General features: G+C 31.0%; 2 protein-coding genes across 2 annotated transcripts in view; both read left to right on the forward strand.

Annotated features, from left to right (window-relative positions):
* Positions 1-211: 211 nt before the first annotated feature.
* Positions 212-4,645, forward strand: LOC131638329 (novel plant SNARE 11-like). The gene is made up of 10 exons (XM_058908893.1): positions 212-663; positions 745-837; positions 1,440-1,533; positions 1,617-1,654; positions 1,769-1,857; positions 2,620-2,699; positions 3,549-3,605; positions 3,709-3,801; positions 3,894-3,968; positions 4,136-4,645. The coding sequence occupies exons 1-10, from the start codon at positions 587-589 to the stop codon at positions 4,226-4,228; spliced, it is 789 nt and encodes a 262-aa protein (XP_058764876.1). The 5' UTR covers positions 212-586; the 3' UTR covers positions 4,229-4,645.
* Positions 4,646-20,261: 15,616 nt separating this feature from the next.
* LOC131640637 (probable receptor-like protein kinase At5g38990) overlaps positions 20,262-21,138 on the forward strand; it is a 9,792-nt gene continuing 8,915 nt past the window's right edge. The window contains exon 1 of the mRNA XM_058911042.1: positions 20,262-20,597. Within this exon, the coding sequence (XP_058767025.1) occupies positions 20,262-20,597 (336 nt within the window). The remainder of the gene's footprint in view (positions 20,598-21,138) is intronic.

The raw sequence follows: 21,138 nt of genomic DNA on the forward strand, positions 1-21,138 counted from the left end.
GTAGGGTCACCATGAGAAAGAAATACTATAAAATTATTTGTAAAAAAAATTGAAACAAATGGACCCATAATGTCGCATTTTGTCAAATGGACCCATAATTGAAACATAATTTGTGGCATTTTGTCCCGGACGGACAGTAACAAAATCACCTTTATAACAGGAATCTAATCAAGCGACCCAAACGTAATGACGTATATTAACAAAAAAACAAAAATCAAAACCATTAACCATTTCCTATAGTGTGGTTTAAATTAAACGGCCAAATCCGTTTAAAACCCAAAATACTACTAATAAAAAAATTCTGAAAAACAACCACGATTCACGAGGGAGAAGAAACACAACAAGATCCCCAATGTTATGTTTATTCTTCGGAAGTAAACGAGCGTCACAGTAATCTCAAAACGTCGTTTTGATCCCTTAAAATTAAACACAGAACGCTGTTTGGCGCAACGTAAAATCCAACCCACATTTCAAATTCTTTTCCGCGTTATAAAATCTTCATCCAAACAAATCCTAATTATCCTCATTCAGATCTCGCCGTTCGTGCGGAATCTGAAGGTTGAGGTAGATTGCACCGCCGTTGAAAATGGATCAGTTGTCGGCGATCAGCGAGGATCTGGCGGAGATCGACGGACGCGTCGCCGACAATTTCCGCGCTCTATCGTAACGATCTGAAATCCTCCGTCATTTTTTTTTGCATGGAATTGACGTTATTGTTGAATCGTTATTGTTGTTTTTGTGCAGAAATGGATTTCAGAAACTGGAGAAGATTAAGGATTCGAGTAGGAAGAGCAGGCAATTGGAAGAGCTCACCGAGAAAATGCGAGAGTGTAAAGGGTACTTTTCGTCTTTCTTTTGTGATTGGTGTGTTAGGTTTTTATGTTGCGTGATTGAAAATGTGATAATATGAGCTTGATGTTGTTCATTTTATTGGATAGAGTTAATTGTTGTTTGCGATTTCCAGATCTGTGCTGAAAATGTGTTAAAAAGTATGAACCAGAAATCTGTATGCATTTTGATTGTTGTGTGTTTGGTTATGAGATGACATAAATTGATTTTGAATTAATTGATAAGATGAAATTGATTTTGACTGAAAGTGAGATGAATGAAAAATAATTCATGTTTTGATACATTAGTCTTAAAGTGATTGATTTGAACAAAATTAAAAGTCAATTTTAGAGGCAAAATCTAAAAATTCTAGCTTAAAGTTAGAATCAATTATGGAGTCAAAATCAATTCTACTCAAGAATCAATTTTGCCTCTTCTAGAAATGGAACCAAACATGAATAACATTCAAGACTGTCTAAAGGTTTGTTGATTGATTCCATTTTGGCATTGGAAGCACATGAAGTCTTGATCATGAATTACCTTGATTTAAGAACTGAGGGTTGGCTCTATGCTTACCGTCTAGTGTATATATTGTTGGATCTGTTTTTCAGGCTTATTAAAGAGTTCGATAAAGAAGTCAAAGTTTTGGAGTCTAGATTTGACAGAGAAACTACCAAATATTTGAATGAGAAAAAGCAGTCAATGGTAAGATCTTTAGGCTTATTGCCGTCTGTAACTTCTAATGGCATTCATCCCATTACTAACAAGAGTTTGCAATTTCGTTGCAGATCAAAGAGTTAAACTCATATGTTGCTTTGAAGAAACAGTAAGTGAGATAATCATTTTGCTACCTGAGAATGTATCATTCTGTTCTTGCTCTATTGTAATGCATATTTTGATAGCATCAATAAAAATGTGCTTGTGTTTTATTGCAATGCAGATATGCTTCAAATATTGAGAATAAGCGAATTGAACTCTTTGAGGGACCCAATGAAGGTTACACAGAAGAAAATGTCTTGTTGGCTTCCGGTAAGTATCCGGGCTTCTACATATCGGTTATGATAATATTCATACATCACGATTCACAACTTGTTTTTAGCGGTCAAATGAAGTCCATGATCATTTTATTTCACTAGGTGTGACATTATCGATTGAACATACTTTACTTTAGTCAACAAATACATTTGGTTTTAGACAAGGCCTGTACCTTTGCTACCTTCTTTCTTTCTTATGCTTGATTTATGACAAATGGTTGTATGAGGAAGCATATATTCATGCAAATATTGGAGGAAGCATAGATAGAAAAATGTGACTGTATGTATGAGTGGAGGAGTCCTTAATTGTTTCAGTGGAAGTGAGAGATTAAAAAAATTATCATACCTCTGTATTATTTCATATTGGGAGATGGTCTTAGATGTGCTTTGACATGTTACATTGCTTGAAATTCAATGTGGATGCTTCATAGTCTAAGTTCCTTTCTCACACTTCTATGATCTTTATCCTTTTTTGACATCATTTTATTTTTGGAAAAAGGCTTCAATATGAAGCATTCAAAGAAAAAAATTGTCTAAAACAATTGTCTTTTTCCGCTGTTGTTTAAAAGGGTCTGTTTTGTTTCTGCTTCTTCTGTCTAATAAAAGCACTTATAAATTTTTGGTTGTTGACCTTTAAAAGTTGGAAGTAGTTTTAAATGGAATAAATACAAGCTGTTGTGGTTTTCACTGCATGACCAAACAAGATTGAATCTGTTTACCACTTTGGTTAATTTGGAGCATTTATGATGAATTACAGCTATGTCAAATGAACAGCTAATGGATCAAGGGAATCGGATGATGGATGACACAGATCAAGCCATCGAGAGGGGAAAAAGGGTTGGTTTATACCTTTTAAATATCACTATACTTTTATTCCAAATACATAGACTGCTACTGATTTTATAATGTGCGGTAGTATTTTATTTGTCCTAGAGTGAAATGGCTCACATATTATGCTTTCTTACTTTCATTATCGTGATAATAGCAATTGGTTAAGTAAATATATGGTTTTTAGAACACAATTTGATTGTTGGTGATGAGTCCGACCTTAAAAATATATATGGTTTATACCTTGAATATCTCTATACTGGTCTTTCTTTTTTGTCAAATTGTTGTGTTGGTTGTGCCCTATTGTTTGTGTTTATTGTTTCTTTAGCACCTTCTCGTCATTTTACTTCCATAAATATCTTATGACAATTTACCTATCTCTTTCACAACATGTTCCTCATTTAAATTAATGAATAGATTAAAGCTTGTTGTGTTTATATAAATCTAAGATTATGCTCTTGAAACACCCCCTTCCCAACCTCAAGTTTATTCATTTACAAGCTTATTATACATTTTTACAACACCCTCTGTCTGCTCTCCGGGGTATTGCTAAACCATGAAATCAGTGAAATAAGGATGAAAAATTGTGAGGGGGACGGAGGCAGAATAATTCTATATATTGTTATCCATGCACCTCCTTTGGTTTATGTGGAAAATGTGTGTTTATATTTAATTCACCTTTAACCACAGTTGAACTCCCCGTCCCCTCTCCTCTGGAAGTTCGATGGGTAGAGAAGGAAATTGTGAAAGAGAACTAGAAAATACTAAATAATGTTTGATTTGAATATTCTGGATATACAAATTCTGTTGTCTATGCTAACATAAAATTTATTTCCATGAACTCTTCTACTTGAATAGATTGTTCAAGACACGGTTAATGTTGGTACTGAGACTGCAGCTGCTCTTAAGGCTCAGGTAGGAATCTTATGCATAAACAGCACCCTAAAATCAATTGAAGATTTTTTTTCTTTTTGGAATTTGACATGAGAACTTAAGACTGTGATCTCTTCTTTTTTAGACGGAACAAATGAGCAGAGTTGTGAATGAGCTGGATTCTATCCATTTCTCTATAAAGAAAGCATCTAAGTTGGTCAAGGAAATCGGTAGGCAGGTCAATTTCTACAGAAACCACACATTTTTTTCAGTATAGTTCCTAACTTTATGAATCATTCATTGATAAACTTGCTGACATTTTTGTAATAGGTTGCTACTGACAAGTGTATTATGGCATTGCTTTTCCTCATTGTCATTGGAGTAATTGCTATCATTATTGTAAAGGTAAGAGAAGTTTAATCCTCTATTGTTTCATTTATGTTATCACCATCTTGGTTTTATTTTACGTTAAAAAACACTATTCCAAAAGTCATCTCTGTTACTTTCTTGCCAAACTATTAACTACCTTGGTGTTTATTTTTACTGATAAACCTTATCTTTCAAATTTTCAGCTTGTTCATCCAGGCAACAAGGACATTCGCGACATTCCAGGATTAGCTCCTCCTGTCATGAACAACAGAAGACTGCTTTGGAATCACAGTTGAGGATTTAAACTGAATTTTTTGATGAACTTAGACAAGTGACAATTGCTTTGGGGACACAAGAACTAAAATGAACATTGTGATGAGCTTGTCAAATGTCTTGCTCTTTGGTTTGTTGGCGATGACAATGGATGCAAGCTGTTGTTCGAATCAATGTTGCCAATAATTGTGTTGTTAGATAATAGTGGATTGGTTAGTTGACCTGAAGCATAATAGAACATTGATCTAAGCCTGTATGTACCTTTGATTATTTTTCTTGAACTGCACAATTTTTACTCCACAGATTTTATCCGTCGAGTTAAAGGGAAAGCTAAACAAATTAGCCTCTGGGACTGTTTGTTGATTGTATTGTTATCAATATTGTAATATCGGGAGACTTTCTATTTTCTATGTATTATAGTCCTTAAAAAAGTTACTTGATATCCTAAGTATTACTTCCTCCGTCCCATATTATTTATCACAATTGACTATCAATTATAGCATAATTCAATTATTTATTTATGCTTTAGTCTTTGCAAAAGTATTTTAGGTTTGGCCTTAATTTTTAACCAGGTTTGAGACAGGTTGTAGCTTGTAGACAATCAACGGAATTCTATCTTTGAGTTTTGAATGTTGACCTGCGTTAATGTCATCAGGCACGACATCCCTATGTCATCTTTGCTAATTGATATAGGCACGACATCCCTATGTCATCTCTGCTAATTGATATCCTATTATGACTACGTTGGATCTGAGAGGTGCTGCAGTTGCACAACATGGAGGTTTGATCACAAGATCCAATAACTCAAATTTCAATAACATATTTTTATGAAACATCATATATTAGTTTCTTTTTACTAAAAATATCTGCCTTTAGTAAAAAAAAACTGCCTGCTAATAAGATTCAAGACTTTTAAAAATGAACAATTGTGGAGACGATGGAATTTTGATTTCTCGAGAAGATAAAATACTAATTGTTTCGGCCTCGACATAAGGTCTAGAAATAATTATGGATGGAATTTTGATTCCTCAGAGAAGATAAAATACTAATTGTTTCGACCTTGACATAAGATCTAGAAACAACTATGGGGAAGGCTAAACATGTCATCTCTTAAAAAGATTACAACTTTTTGAAGATCATGAGTTGTTAGATTAAAAGTAAAAAGGATTCGTAAAAAGGATTCTAATGACTGATTGAAGTGATGTTAAATTGATGTCTAGAACATGCCTTAGAAATACTGGATCAATGCAAATGATTGAAGACAGATCGTTAGATCTCCAAACAAATATTTTGACAACTTTCTCCTTTGAACATATATTTTGCACATATGCTCTAAGTCTCTAAAATCTTAGGACCTTTACTACAAAAAGAGAAGCAAGACGTCAAATCAAGGTACACACATTTTTACCCTGAAATACATCTCAATATCGACGATTGTTGGCTTGGAATGCATCAACAAACTTCCCATAAATCACCTAAGATCTAACCCACCTTTCACTCATGTGAGAAACTCCGATCCACGCAAGATCATTGGTGCTATCTGTGAGAACATTAGTCAACATTATATCATATTAATCAATCGGCATCAGACATGGTGACATCCCTTCGACACTCTTAGCTACCAATGAAACAAACACGTTGCCGAGGGGCATGTTGGTGGCCCTACATAGGAAATAAACTACGTTAGATCAACATATTAAAAAAATCAAATAGAATGATCCAGGACACCACATACCTCTTGGACATACGATAGATCCGGCCCGAGCCAACGAAAGAATACTGACTTACCACAATGAGGATCATGACGAATCATGCCACATCCTCATTCACACGACCATAGGAGGCGCAAAACAAATTCTTGAAAAGCTTTCATCCTCCATATATTCTTCAAACGATATCTATGAAGAAAAAGGATATACCCCATTCAGAAACACCTATAGTCAAAGGATAGATAAATACCTTATCTGCCAGGAGCATTAAAAATCATTGACAATGATGAGTTACTACGAAATAATCTGTCCAAACGAACACTTATAACTTGTGTATGTCCTCTTGAATTTCAAGAGAGGAATGAGTCTAAATAAATGCAAAAATTTTGTTCTGAATTTGAAAGAAGACACCTTGGTATGGTTCAGTGTAATGAAAAACAAATGCACATGAGTGGTCTCAAAAGGTTTCCTTAACCTTGACGAGGCTTCATATAATTCAGTTAAGATGAAGTTAATGGAGATGAAGGTGTAGGAACATATGCCACATCAAAAACCAACCAAGAAATGTTGACCCACAATTTATTCCACGATAAGGAATTAATAAAATGGGATATAAAATTCCCACGTTGCGTTGCTGGTAAATGTCGTAATGGCCAACTACGACGATTAAATAGTTTTGATAGACTAAGGAAGCTCATGAAACATAATGTACACTAAAATCTTGGAAATACTACGCCAAATTCGTGAAAACCTCACCCCTACAGAAGGAGAAAACTTCAAGGGTTCAACGGGTCAACAACAAAGCCCTAGAGGTACATCAGGCTCATGATATCCTTTGGAAAGAAAGACGTGAGAAAAATAGTCAAGACACACTTTTTGGTAATTTAAAACAAGTCAATTTACAACTGCATAATAGTCTGTCCTAATTTGTCCACACTAAGGGTTGATTCATCTATGGTCCATTTGAAATTTAAGTATCACACCCAGGGGGATACGGTGGCCACAATGGACACATATCTGGAGGTCCGCATGACCTGTTTCTTAGCACCCTTCAAGCTTCACCAAGAAAAGACCAACAACAAGAGGAAATGGCCTTTACTCCCCAAGGACAAGAATAATATATCTATATATAAATAGAAGTCCAAGGACAAGGGAAATGGGTCCTTACTCATTAAAGGGAAACCAAATGGAATCAAGTACACTATCATCAACTTAGAAAATGTATGGGCTAGAATCAAAAGTTATATAGGTGGGTCAAAAGATCGGGGATAGACTGATGAATGAACCCATAATATGACAAAGAAGTAAATTTCCGATACCAAAGAATGCATGTTTTACAAATTATTGTTATTTATGTTCAAACAAAATTTACTTGATGCATGGATGATTATTACAACCCTTTTGAATTCTATCTTATGTTTTCCATTATTAATCAAATATAAATGTATTTTTCATGCATAATGATCAGATACAAATCTTTAATCCTCCATTTCACTATAAAATGGAAATATCGTCGAAGTAAAAAAAGTAAAACCTTTGTAAAGTTACCAATTAACAAAAAACCTCACTCCCAATATGGTAAAGGTAGAGGACAAATAAAACCACCTATGATGGTAGAAAGACCTAACTCCCTAGTTTAGCATAGGGGGGGGGGCTTATTACCATCTTTGAAAAATCTAACCTTCATCTAAGACTGAAACCTGAATTAAGGGTAGTCAAATGGAATCCCTTGGTCGGGATCATCCATACTGGAGAACTTTGTTTCAACAAGAAACAACACTAACAAATTGTTAGAACAAGATTTGGTTCAGCACTTTATCTCTAAGTTTTGATGATAACATTACACATATTTTAATGTAAATAATTTTGTTTCTAATGTTTTCTTGAGTGTGCAAATCAGAAGCTCTTTGTGATTCAGGACTGTTGTCTAAAGAATCATCAGATATACTGACGTCAGAAAGATTACTCTCTTCTACTTTAGAAGAAACATCAGTAGTTCTAAAGAATACTGAATGTTAATAAAAAAGGATCTCTTATGTACTTCTCAATAAGCTGCTGCTTCAGAAGTCTCAAGCATCTCAAGATCATAAAACAAAGTATACATCAGATACAAGTTGTTGCTTAAAAGATCAAATGTCAATATATGTTCGTCAGATAAGCTGTTGCTTCTAACTTTTATGACATAGTCAAGATCAGTAGATAAAGGTCAAGATCAGAAATACAGATTATTTGTGATGACTCATTTGTTCAGATAACAAGACTTGTCTTCAGAAAAGCTGTTGCTTTTATATATATATATATATATATATATATATATATATATATATATATATATATATATATATATATATATATATATATATATATATATCTGAAAATAGTGTTCTATTCTTAAAAACTCCGATACTATTGCACGCAAATTCATATGATTTCTTTCTCTCTTTTCAAATTAGTTATCTTACTCCAGATACATATTTGATCTAGGAAGTCTTGCGTTGTACTTCATAAAAGATGTTGCTATTATTTCTGAAAGACAAAGTTCTGTTCCTATTGGCTCTAATGTTTTCATGTTGTTATAACAAAGTATTTTATGAACTACTCATCAGATAAATCATCAGCATAAAAAACATAAGAAGTTCATATCTTCCAAGCTTACTACTTCAGATCATAAGTACATCATTTGAAGATAAGATCAAGAAACTTTCTCAAGAAGATTCCAGTATAATGATATGCTTGAACAACTTCACTATTCCCAAGATGTTCGTACTATTAAAAAGTTGTCTTCAATGTTAAAGCTGCAAGTTACAGGCTAAGGAAGTAACACATTGTACTATCCAACATCTACACTTAAACTATCCATTCGAAAGTAACCATTGGATTTTAGAAAGGACTCTTCTATCCTCACAATGTCTCTTTTTCTGAAGGCTATAAAATAAGATCAAGATTTTAGAAGAAATGTAGCGAAGCGAAATGCTGCTCAAGCCGAAGCTTAAGTGTTCAAAGCAAGCGAAAGTTGTTGCAAAATTAAGAAAGCTGAAGCTAAATAGAAAAGAGGATAAATCATGAAGAGAAATAAAAGAAATAAGAGAAAGAAAAGAAATAAGAGAAATAAGATTACTACAATATGCTACCCAAGCATCTATCAAATATATCTTTGTAGAATCATGTAAAAGCAAGAAGTTGTTGTTCATATCTTTCTTAACACTTTTGTGTTATCCTTGTACTTAAACATTTGTGTAATATGCTTATTAGAAGCAATCATGTAAACACAACTTGTTAATCACTTTTTATTGATTGTTCCTTGAGTGACTAGTCTTAATCTGTATACACAAAAAGACTTTGACAGTTTTCCATCATGGGAAATCTTCTTTAGGGGACTAATTGGGTCAGAATTCTTAAAGGAGTCATTGATCGTTATATCTCTTAGGAGACCAGTAGGGTCATAATTCTTAAGAGATCACTAACAGGATTGATCAATGTTTTGGTTGTTAGTCACCGGCAGTTGGCCCGTGCAATTGTAATCATTTCTATGATTAGTGGATTAAGTCATTTTCTAAGGCAAAATCACCTTGGCGGGTGGACAAGACTAACATTTTCTAAGGGGAACCTGGATAACGGAATGTGTCATCTTTCTCTTTATTGCATTCACTATTATTTATCTTACACGAATAATGTTTCTAAAGAGAAAGATTTTGAAAACCCAATTCAATCCCCCATTTTCTTGTGTTTTTCTCAACCTTCACAAACACCACATGTGATAAATTTAAAATAATTTTTGGCAAGACGAGCAATTTTAAAAGGAAAAAAAATACCCTTGTCAAAACTGTTGAACATGTGACTCCATACATAAAAGGAGGGGATTATAGAGGTTTGAAAAATGGTATAACAAATTCATTTTCCAAATCAGAGTTTGAAAATATTTTCGAAAAAAAAGTTCAGATATCTATAATATAAGAAAATTAATGGTTGTGGAAAAGTAAAAAATATCTTTATTTGATTTTTTGCCACCACATTAAAATTGTGGTTTTTTGATCTTTGCACCATAAAGTTCTTACTTTTATTATTAAAATAATACAACTCTTATATTTTATCAAACTTATCAAATCTCTCTTCATTCTCTATTTTTTTTTCTCTTTCATCACTTTCTCACTTGTTTCTTCCATAAAAAAATCTATTATTGATATATATTTTTTTATAAACGAAAAATGGTATTTATGATCGAAATATTTTTTTTGTCAAAAATGATGTACGGGAAAAATTTATTCAAAAAATCTATTATTGATCTAAATATTTTTATATATGAAAATTTAATATTGATCCAAATATTTTTGTAAATTGATACCCAAATAAAAATAATATTTGTATACAGAAAAAATCTATTATTTACGACAAATGGTATTTATGATCCAAATATTTTTTATTAAAAAATGATATACGGGAAAAAATTTACTATTGATCTAAATATTTTTATATACGAAATTTACTATTGATCCAAATATTTTTGTAAATGATACTTAAACAAAAATGAAGTTTGTATACGGGAAAACAAATCTATTATTGATCTAAATATTTTTATATACGAAAATTATTATTTACTAGTGTTTGTACCCGTGCGAGGCACGGGATAAAATTTCTTATACTAAAAAAATTATTTTATAATTAATTATAATTTACAAATAAAGTTATATTAACATTAAAATGTATCAATGTTATTAGTTGCACACAATTTTTTTTATCAATAATAAATTATAGTTTATTTATAAAAATATCTTTATTACTTAAAAATTTAATTTATTTAACTTAAAACAATATTTTAATTTTTAAATTATTATGCTAATTTAAAAAGAATAGAATTTGTTAAATTTTTTTGTAAGTTAACAAAAAAATCATTTTGTCTTTAAATATATAATATCAATTAAGAAATTAAAACGAAAATCTTTTTTAAAGGTGCTCCTCATGAAATAAACAAATAAGATCTCATTTTAAAAATGACCTTTATTTCTGATAAACAATCTATATGAAAGCAATTTTAATTTAGAAAACTTATATATTTATAGATTTTTGTGAATAAAATGATAAAGATTAGAATCTTATCAAAGAAATTATAAAAATTAAAAAGTTTAAATATTTATAGTATGTTATGATTTGAAGAGATTTAATTTTTAGAAAACAACTTGGCTTTTTTATTCCATGTTTGAAATAATTTATAAGATTTAAAATGTCAAATAAAAATGTTTTAAGTCATTTAAAATTAGTTTTCCCAAATAATAATTTTTTAAAAAAAGTTTTTTTTATATCCTTAGATTAGTTGAGGTGTTAGAATTTAATAAAACAATTATGATTTTTTGTGGTATTAATAAAAGCATTCATTTTTTGTGGGATACTCGTGCGTTCACACGGTTACTGGTATGGTACGCGATATTGTTTTCAAAATATAATAAAAATGAAATAAAAGAAATTATTTTACCAAAAAAGTTTTTTATTTCTAAAAGTTATAATAAATTAGTGCCTATAGTTTTTTGGATATATAAAAAAATTGAATTAACATTATATATATATATATATATATATATATATATATATATATATATATATATATATATATATATATATATTATTTATTTTTTAATTATCTTAAAAATATTTGAACCAATAGTATATTTGTTCCTATTATTGTTCAATATTTTGATCAATAAGAGATATGTTTCCGTTATAATTGTTTTAATTTCATGTTTTAAAAAAATGATATTTTATAATTTGATCAAAATTTATTTTCTATAGTCGGTATGCTATGCGCATTTGTTTCTAAAATGTAATAAAAATGAAATGAAAGACAAAATTGTTTAACAAAAACAATTTATTATTTTTTAAATGAGATAATAAAAACATACCTATAATTTTATCTGTATATAAAAATATTTGAATCAATAATATATATTTTTTTCGTATCTAATTATTATTTTTGTTTTTCTATTATTTATAAAAATATTTGAATCAATAGTATATTTGTTTCCGTTTATAAAAATTAAATAACACCGTTTCAAAACATTTGATTGATTTGATTTTATCCTTTTTTTTTAATGTTTATTATAATAGTCCATAATATTTCAAAAAATAGATATTTATTATTGATTGATTTGATTTTATCCTTTTTAATGAATTTTAATAGGAATTATTATATCAAACAATAATAAATGATAAGATCAAACAATAATTATATATCCTTTTTAAAATATTTTTTAAGATCTTAATATGTTTATTAAAATATTAAAGAAATGTTTAAGATATATGGACTATCTTCAAATAATAATTATATATCTTTTTAAATTATTTTTTGAAATGAGAATTATAAACGGAAACAATTATAAATGATAAGATCAATTTTATCCCTTTTCCGTTTATAAATATTTTGTTATAAGATCAAATTACAAAACATATTTGCCTTAGTATAATGATAAGATCAAATTAAACAAATTATTAAAAGATTCATAACACAAAATTACAAATAAAATTAGTTCATTCCTTAGTTCTTCGTTTTATTGGAAGTTAACCTGGAACTTCATTTTTCCTTATATAAGGGGGATTCATGGGCTTAACCTTATAAAATCTCTCAAGCATTATTAGATACTCTCAAGATTAGTTGTTGAGGAGAGGAGTATGTCACTTGTTTGAAACTTAACGTATATAAATATTTGGTGTTATCCCCTTTCCCTTAACTTTTTATTTTCTGCTTATATTCTTTATCCTTATTTTATGTTGTACTAGTAACAAACCCGTGCATACGCACGGGTTCTGTTCGGTTATGCGAATTTGGATATATCATTTATTTTAAATAAAAATGTTTTTAAAAAAATTAGATAAATAATTGATTATTTTGTATATAAAAATATTTAGATCAATAATAGATTATTTCCCGTATACAATTTTTGGATTAAAAATATTTAATCATAAATACCATTTCTCGTATATAAAAATATTTATATCATAAATAACATTTTTCATAAATAATAATACAAATATTATTTTTATTTAGGTATCATTTACAAAAATATTTGGATCAATACTAAATTATCGTATAAAAAAATATTTACATCAATAATAGATTTTTTCCCGTATACCATTTTTGGATCAAAAATATTTGATCATAAATACCATTTCTCGTATATAAAAATATTTAGATCAGTAATATTTTTTTCCCATATACAGGCCTCATTTTTGTTTAGGTATCATTTACAAAAATATTTGTATCAATAGTAAATTTCGTATATAAAAATATTTAGATCAATAGTAGATTATTTTTCCGTATACCATTTTAGAATACAAATATTTGGATCACAAATACCATTTTGCATAAATAATGATTTTTTTCTATATACAAATATTATTTTTGTTTGGGTGTCATTTACAAAAATATTTGGATCAATATCAAATTTTCGTATATAAAAATATTTTGATCAATAATAGATTTTTTTGGCCTATTTATTTTTTAATAAAAAATATTTGGATCATCATTCATAATAAAATAGCAAGATGAGAATTTGGGCAAATTTGCCACTTGGCAACCCCATATCTCTTCTTCTATTTTTAACTCTCCTATATATGGAAACTTCCCTTAATTGTATTTTATTATTATTTTTTTATTATTTTCTTTTCTCTCATTACTTAATAGCATCACTAAATACAAATAACCAAATTCACCTTATAATTGTTTTCTTTCACGCTTGCGACTTTTCACTATCTGCAGCAATTTCACTTTCTATTCCCAATGCTCCTTTCTTATTCTCAATGCAAATCCTTCAATTTTATTTTATCTTCTTCCAAATCCTAATCATAAACCATTATTTTCTCATTTCCTCCATCTTAATCCTTCCTCTCTCTCCCCTTTTAAATTTTCCGTTGACGTTGAAGATTTGGTTTATTTGGTTTATGTAGTGCGATTTAAGGAAAGGGGAGAACGATTCCTTCTTTTTCTTCTTCAAGTAAAGGTGGTCTGAAAACTTATTGAGTTGGTGACAAGTCCGACGGCAAATTTGTCGGTAGGTTATGCTATCAATTACTGAGGAAAGGTTGTTTGAAAATTAGGGTTTATAAAAATTTATCATTTTTCACAATTGGGGTTTATAAAATTTACTGTAGAAGTATAATTTTTCTGGTTTTTGTTTTTTAGTTTTAACAAATTGCAATGGATTTTAAAAGTTTCTTCTGGTTTCGCAGATTGTACGTGTAGATCTGGTGCCATTGATTTGCACGTCGCGGTGGTTAATCTACATTTGCACTGTATGATTTGGATTCTACGGTGGTTCTGAGTTATGTCGTCGATGGCGGTGAGTATGGCTTTTCTGGTTGTTTTTAACTTAGAACCACCTTAGAAAGGTTGAAAATGCTCTTATAGAAGCTTTGGATGAGCTTTGGATTAAATTGTTACTTGCAGTTTTATGAATTTTCTTGCATTCATTTTCGATTATAGAAAAGAAAACACTTATTTCTCAGTGTTTTTGTCTTAACAGTAGAGTTAGGTCAATTCTTCATGTTAACACATTTGTTTTCATTTTGTTTTCTATAATATTAGTGTTTATCAGACTTTTTTTCATCATATTTTGTTATGTTATTTATTACTTTGCATTTCCTATGACTTTGTATATATATCAAGATCTATTGATATCAAGATCTGTTAAAAGTAACTGAATTTCTCTTTATAGTTAAATTAACAGTATTTTATTTCTGTCTTATAGAATGAAAGTAAATGGTGAGAGTAAATGGTGAGATTTTCATGTGACGAGGAATAGATTTGTCATACCGCTTACCGGAAAATGTTGCAATAATAACTCTCGAGGTAGGGTTGGTGTAACTTAGAACTCATTTATAAATTCCTCATTCCGTAGGTAATAAAGATATACAGTATCATCTCATCAAAGAATCACCTAAAAGAACATGAAGCATGAAATCCAAAATATGTTGAGTTTTTTAACATAAGAGATAAGTCTTCACGCCAAACACCGAACACATCTTCGAGCGATTAGTCCATAAGCCAAAATGAGATTGTGCACAAACTTATCTTGAACCAAGTTGAAGTTTTGAGTTGAATATCCTCTGAATGGAACTGATATTTTATACAGGCTGACCACTAACCGATATGAGGCTTTTAACAGGATGATCTTGAACCTACATATATTTTATATAAGCTGAACTCAATAACCAAGTGATATTTTACACCATACTAATCTCAAAACGTCTAAGATTTTGTACAAGGCTAAGTTCAAGAACCAATGTGACGATGTTTCACTGGTTATTCTTCATGAACCCTAAAAGAGAGATTTCTTCAAGTAACTGAGCTCACGAACCAAAAGAAGACTTATTCTAATCCCCCAAAGATATTTTATACAGGTTTAGATCCAAACCAAAACAACTATTTCTTGAGGAAGAATAATTTATCAAGCGGAAAAGGAACTCTTTGTAAATTTATAATAATTTTCACTCTCGAAGCACTATGGCTAAAGATGTGAGAGAAAAAGAAATATTTCTAGAGAGACTAAGAGAAAGAGGAAAAGTGAGATATTCATATTTTTTTGGATGTTGAGAAAGGAAAGGGAAACCCTCTATATATATGCCAATTTAAATGAACTGATAAATTAGCTAATCGATTAGGTACATGCAATAATTGATTATTGTTGTCCAAATTAGAAGGTTTTGATAGAGAGTCGTTACCATTCATTAAGAAACTATCATAATAGATCATGGACTTGATTTTTCCTTATCTAATCGATTGGGTGTTTGATCTAATCGATTAGACCGTTTAAAAACTTATCCTAATCAATTTAATAGTTCCTAATTCATTTAACTAGGTTACAAAAATATTTTTGGTGATTTTATTTGAAAAAAAGAGGCTTCAAAAATATGTGTCTGTGTGTTTTAGCCACATTACTTATAAAAACGCCCTTATTTTTTTTTTACAAAACACTGATCAGTAAACTGGACGCGATCATACGAGGTTTCACACTTTCTCTCTTTAACACCCTGAAGCTTGAAGTCATTTTGTTGGATATGCCTATAAAATAAGCACTTCACTTGAATCTTCTTATGGACGAGGCTTGCGATATCTTCAAGTCAAATACCATCATTAGAGAGTTTTAAATATACCACTAGTGATCATAAACCCCACTTCTTTATCTTGATTTGAAGGAATATCTCGATCAACAACCTTGTGCATCTTTGACCTCTTGAACTAACTTTGGTACTTGCTTGTGTTCATGCATTGTTGTCATTAGAATCACTTATATATTGTCATCATCAAAACTGTGACACCATCAGGGATACACATATCTCGCATGACTTTGATCACTTCTAGATTATACCTACAAACACATTGTTCCATAAAAATAATTAAGCAAAGAAGGTGGAGACAAGGGAAAATACCATTGGTTTGAAATCATAAAAGTCAGACCATGCCATAACTAATCACAAAGGAAAATGCATGAAGGAAAGATCAAAGTGTAAAACTTAGCCACAATATGATGTAAAAACTATGAAATCGTCTTCGTATTACAAAATAAAATGTCTGATTCATGAACCAATGGTCTTCAAAGTTGTACTCGGGTTCAACACTTGAAGCTTAGAAATGGTGTTCTTGAAGCTTTGGACACCAATAATAATAAGTTCTATTAGATATTTAGAACATAGATAGACAAGCTAAAATGCTTTAGAACTCGACATAGAAATCTTCCTTTCATCTGGAAAGAAAACCTCTTGATGAAGAATCTTTAATTTTGCATTCTCCGAAACCAGCGAAACATCTTTTCTTTCAGTTTCCATGAATCTGACCTGGCCGAAATGTTTCTTCAAAAGCACATTTTATGATTTAAAAGAAGCAATCATGTTCTCTGAAGTTAACAATTAGGCTTCCATTATCTTCCTTTATTCGACACTAATGGAATCCACGACCTCATCTTGATTTTTCTCTTCACCAAAATAGATAATTTGGTCTCTAAAATACCTTTTCAACACCCGATGATTCTCCACACCCGCATCTAAACTCTCTTGGGAACTTCATAGCTTCGTGTCTTGTTGTATCAATTTATTATATGCCTCATTCAATCTACCGTGCATCTACACACCTAAAGTATCTTATTTTTCTGAAATACTCATCATCCTCATTTTTCAATCTCTCAGGAAAAAAATACAGGTCCTCCACATTTTACTTATAGTGATAACTTGACCAACATCGATTAAATTACATTTTTAAAAGGGTAGTGACTGTGCACATCGACTCATGCAGGGTTTTGGAAAGAGGAAAGAGAAGTACAAAATTAAAACAATAATCATCAACATTGAATTATAATATCTTGAAAATAAGGAAAACTGACACAAAAATAACCAAATCATGGATAAGCTCTGAAAGTTCTTAGTGGATGTGAAACATGGTGCAAAATAATGAAGCATGATGTTTATTTGAAGTAAGTGCATAGGTGCCAAAAACCTCGAATACGGTTCCAATACGGAAGATAAATCTTTGATGATGCCAATAATAAACTCGACATCAAATGACGCTTAAACACAGTAAAATAAAACCAAAAGCCATAGTCTATGAAGGTAACATTATAGATGGGAAACCAAAAATGAGGATGCAACCCACAAATTTGAGCATCAGGCTCGAGAAGAATCATGACCCATTCTTTAAACTTCCCAAAGCTTTAATGGGGTTTAAAGTGTCACAGGATTTCAGGACTAGAAGAAATGGACCAACCATCAAGATAAAGATGGTTGACCCGATCCTTCAACATCATTAACTCCATAGGTACGATAAGTCCACTAATGGCATACAAATGAAATTCACCTAGAGATACATGCTTAGAAAGGGTGCATGATACAACTATGTTTCCTTACCAAGTTATGCATTTCTCCATTAATGTTTCACATAAGACCCCATTAAAAACGAGAAATGGTGAGCAATAAGGAAAGAAGCCAATGCAACATGAGTGAAAGGTCAATGTTGCCATGGGCACATGCCAAGACTACCTTAAGTGTAGGTCAATACCAATGTGAGAAGAAGCCAACTTCAAACTGAATAAAGGCAGATACCATCGTAGGTAGAGGCCAACACCGCCCCAAGTGCAGACCAGTACCACCATGAGTATAAGCTAACATCATTATGGGTGAAGACCGATACCAATATGGACAGTAGCCAAAATTACCACAGGAAAGAGCCATCACCATTGAGAATGAATGGTTACACCATAATGGATAGACGCAAAGGGAACATACACGATCCTAAAACACATCATAATAAGAAGAAAAGGAGGTACTCACCAAATACATCACAAGAATGTCATGATAGCAAAACTTAGAGAAATGCTGCAGAAAAAACAAAACAGAGAGAGGGAATCAGTCAGAAACTTGACCTCACACATTGTATAATGTGAAGGAAAGGAAATAACACAAATGATAAAGAAACACTAATTCATTAGGAAATTCCATTAGAAACTAACCATAGGAGGCCACATGAATTAAAATCATTACAACTACATTTTTCCATGCTGTAAATATCACACATAGGTATCAAGGTAAAAGATAATTAATTTCGTCCCATGCCTAGAATCCCTAGGAAGACGCGTTGCCAAAACATTAAAAGTCTTGCTACTCGCCAAGGCCGAAGAAGGCAATTTGCATTGAGTAGAAAGGATCCACAAAGTCAAGACTCTGTAGATAATGGATAGCCTGACTCATGTCTACAAACAATTCTTTGAAAATTATAAAAGACAAACCCCGACTTGGTCTCACCAAACCAAGCTTGGAGGTTATTCTTCTGATCTAGACACAAGGTCCAGAAACAATTATGGTTTATCCCAAACAGGAAATCCCTTATAAAGGCTACAATTTTCTATGTATCACGAGCCATCCAATCAAAAGTAACAAGGATTTTGATGATGGAATGATGAAGTGAGATTGAGGACGTCACTTTTCAACTATGGATCTAAAAAAGGTTCTAGGACATTAGGAACAAGCATCAATCTATTATATGAAAGCACTTGATTAAGGAAAATGATTGAAGAAGGATTGTCAAATCACATAACGAATAATATTATGACAATTGTTTCCTTTTGGATATATATTTTACACAAAATGTCCTATTTCCCAAAAATTCCAGGAACTTACTAAAAAAGAAAAACAAGACATCAAATCAATGTACCTCTTAATATCGAAGATTATTGACTTAGGGGTTGTTTGCATGTATCACCCCCTCGACGCCGAACCAAACATGAAATACATTAATAAACATTTTAGAAATCACTCCATATCTAACGCATATCTCATCCACGTGAACAACTTCAATCCACTTGAGACCACTAATTAAATAAAATATATTTTAAGAATAATGAGAATAATCTTTTAATCTTTTTATTGTTTTTTAAAAAATATGTGTTACTGACCATTTCAAAAACCTAGTATCACTTTATTAAATTAACACAACTTTAAAAAGATGATATATTAATAAAATGAATGAGAATTTAGTAATAAACAAAAATACATATTTTTATAGTGGTAAAAAATAAAATAAAATAAAATTAATTTTCTAAATTTTATATAAAGCAACAAAATTTACTAAATTGACATTATTTATCAACTTCCTCTATTAAATAATTTTGAATTAAAAGAAGGACATAGTGGGAATAATAGTATTAAATTAGTAAAAGAATAGTTACTTTTGTTTGTTTAAATGATAAGTTTGATTTTATTAATTTATTGATTCATATCTATGGTTAGAGTGAGTATTATATTGTTAACACGAAGAATTTAACTCATGAACTCAAACTATTGTGTTGTTCTCCAAACCACTTCATCACTATTCTCAACGACGCATTTTGACTTCAAGTTTAGTACTCTTTAAATTAAACATATCTAGTGAAAATGTTTTTTTTTTTAATGTAATGTAAAAAACCACTAAAAAAATTAACTTAGTGGTGGGAGGCATCCAGCTATGCTTGAATTCAATCTACCATCTTTATTTTCACTTCAATTTTCATTGAATCATGTTTTATTACCAAACAGTATAGCCTAATTATGGAACCATATGTCTCCAAATTTCACGTACGGACAACAATTTCTATGTTCCTGACTCAGGTTTGAAAGGTCTTTATTCTTCTTCTCTTCTTCTTCACATTCACTTACGTTACGTCCTCAACGCGCTCTACTCCTGTCTCTATCTCTTTATCTTCCTCAACCACCTCTTTCTCTTCCCATACCCTTTCCCTCTTTTCTTTCTCTTCTCCACTTTCTCTTCTCTCTTCAAACCTTACCCTAAACATTCATTCACTTCATAATCCCAACAACAACTTCATCTTATGATCACAAAATGAAGTGTTTCTTCTTCAAAGAGAAATCCAAATCTGCTCCTGAATTACAAAACCAAACCAAAAAGAAGAAGAATCCGGCGTCGAATCGCGCAGCAAACTCTACTGGTTCTGTGTCTTCGTCAAAGAGTGTGAAGGATTTGTACAAAGAGAAAGAGCATAGTTTTAGAGTTTTCACTCTTCAGGAACTTAGAGAAGCTACCAATGGTTTTAACAGGATGTTCAAGATTGGAGAAGGGGGTTTTGGAAGTGTTTATAAAGGATCGATTTTGCCTCCGAATGGACAAGGTGATCCAGTTCAAGTTGCCATCAAAAGGCTTAACACGCGTGGATTTCAGGTATGCATCTACTTCTCTTCCCTTTTTGTTTATGTGATTGTTTTATCATACTTGATTTTGTTACTGTTCATTGCTTCAATCCTTTTGCTCTCACACCTTTGATTGAAAGTGCTATTATTGAAATTTGGACTCATGTGAAGTTGATTATATAGATTTCATGTGCTATTGTTGAAAGTGTTTGATTATACTCCATTATTGCTGTCATCTTGTGATGGAAATTTTGACCCTTTTGGAATGGACAAATTATTTGCTGTGCAGCTTTGTTATGTTATTGTACTGTCCTTAATTTTTTAATCTTCATGTTGATGCTGGTTGAACATTTCTAAATTGGGAACTAAAATATAGCCTTAGCCCTTAAGAAACCTCAATGTGATAGTTGATCAACATTTTTAAGAGTTAACAATACTTACTTAGTTCTTCTTAGTACATAAGCAGAAAGGGGATTTCGCGATTTCGGCCGATACATGTGTTGCATACTGATTGCGGTTGTCGTGGTGTGAATTGACCATGATTTGTTCTTTATCATGAATAACGGTATCGG

This window comes from Vicia villosa, linkage group LG1, assembly GCF_029867415.1.
Source record: "Vicia villosa cultivar HV-30 ecotype Madison, WI linkage group LG1, Vvil1.0, whole genome shotgun sequence".
Classification (NCBI taxonomy): Eukaryota; Viridiplantae; Streptophyta; class Magnoliopsida; order Fabales; family Fabaceae; genus Vicia; species Vicia villosa.

Coding starts and splice junctions, on each gene's coding strand:
- LOC131638329 (XM_058908893.1), top strand. CDS start 587: ATGGATCAGTTGTCGGCGATCAGCGAGGATCTGGCGGAGATCGACGGA. Junction 1,534..1,616: donor ATGAGAAAAAGCAGTCAATG/GTAAGATCTTTA, acceptor ATTTCGTTGCAG/ATCAAAGAGTTAAACTCATA. Junction 3,606..3,708: donor CAGCTGCTCTTAAGGCTCAG/GTAGGAATCTTA, acceptor CTTCTTTTTTAG/ACGGAACAAATGAGCAGAGT.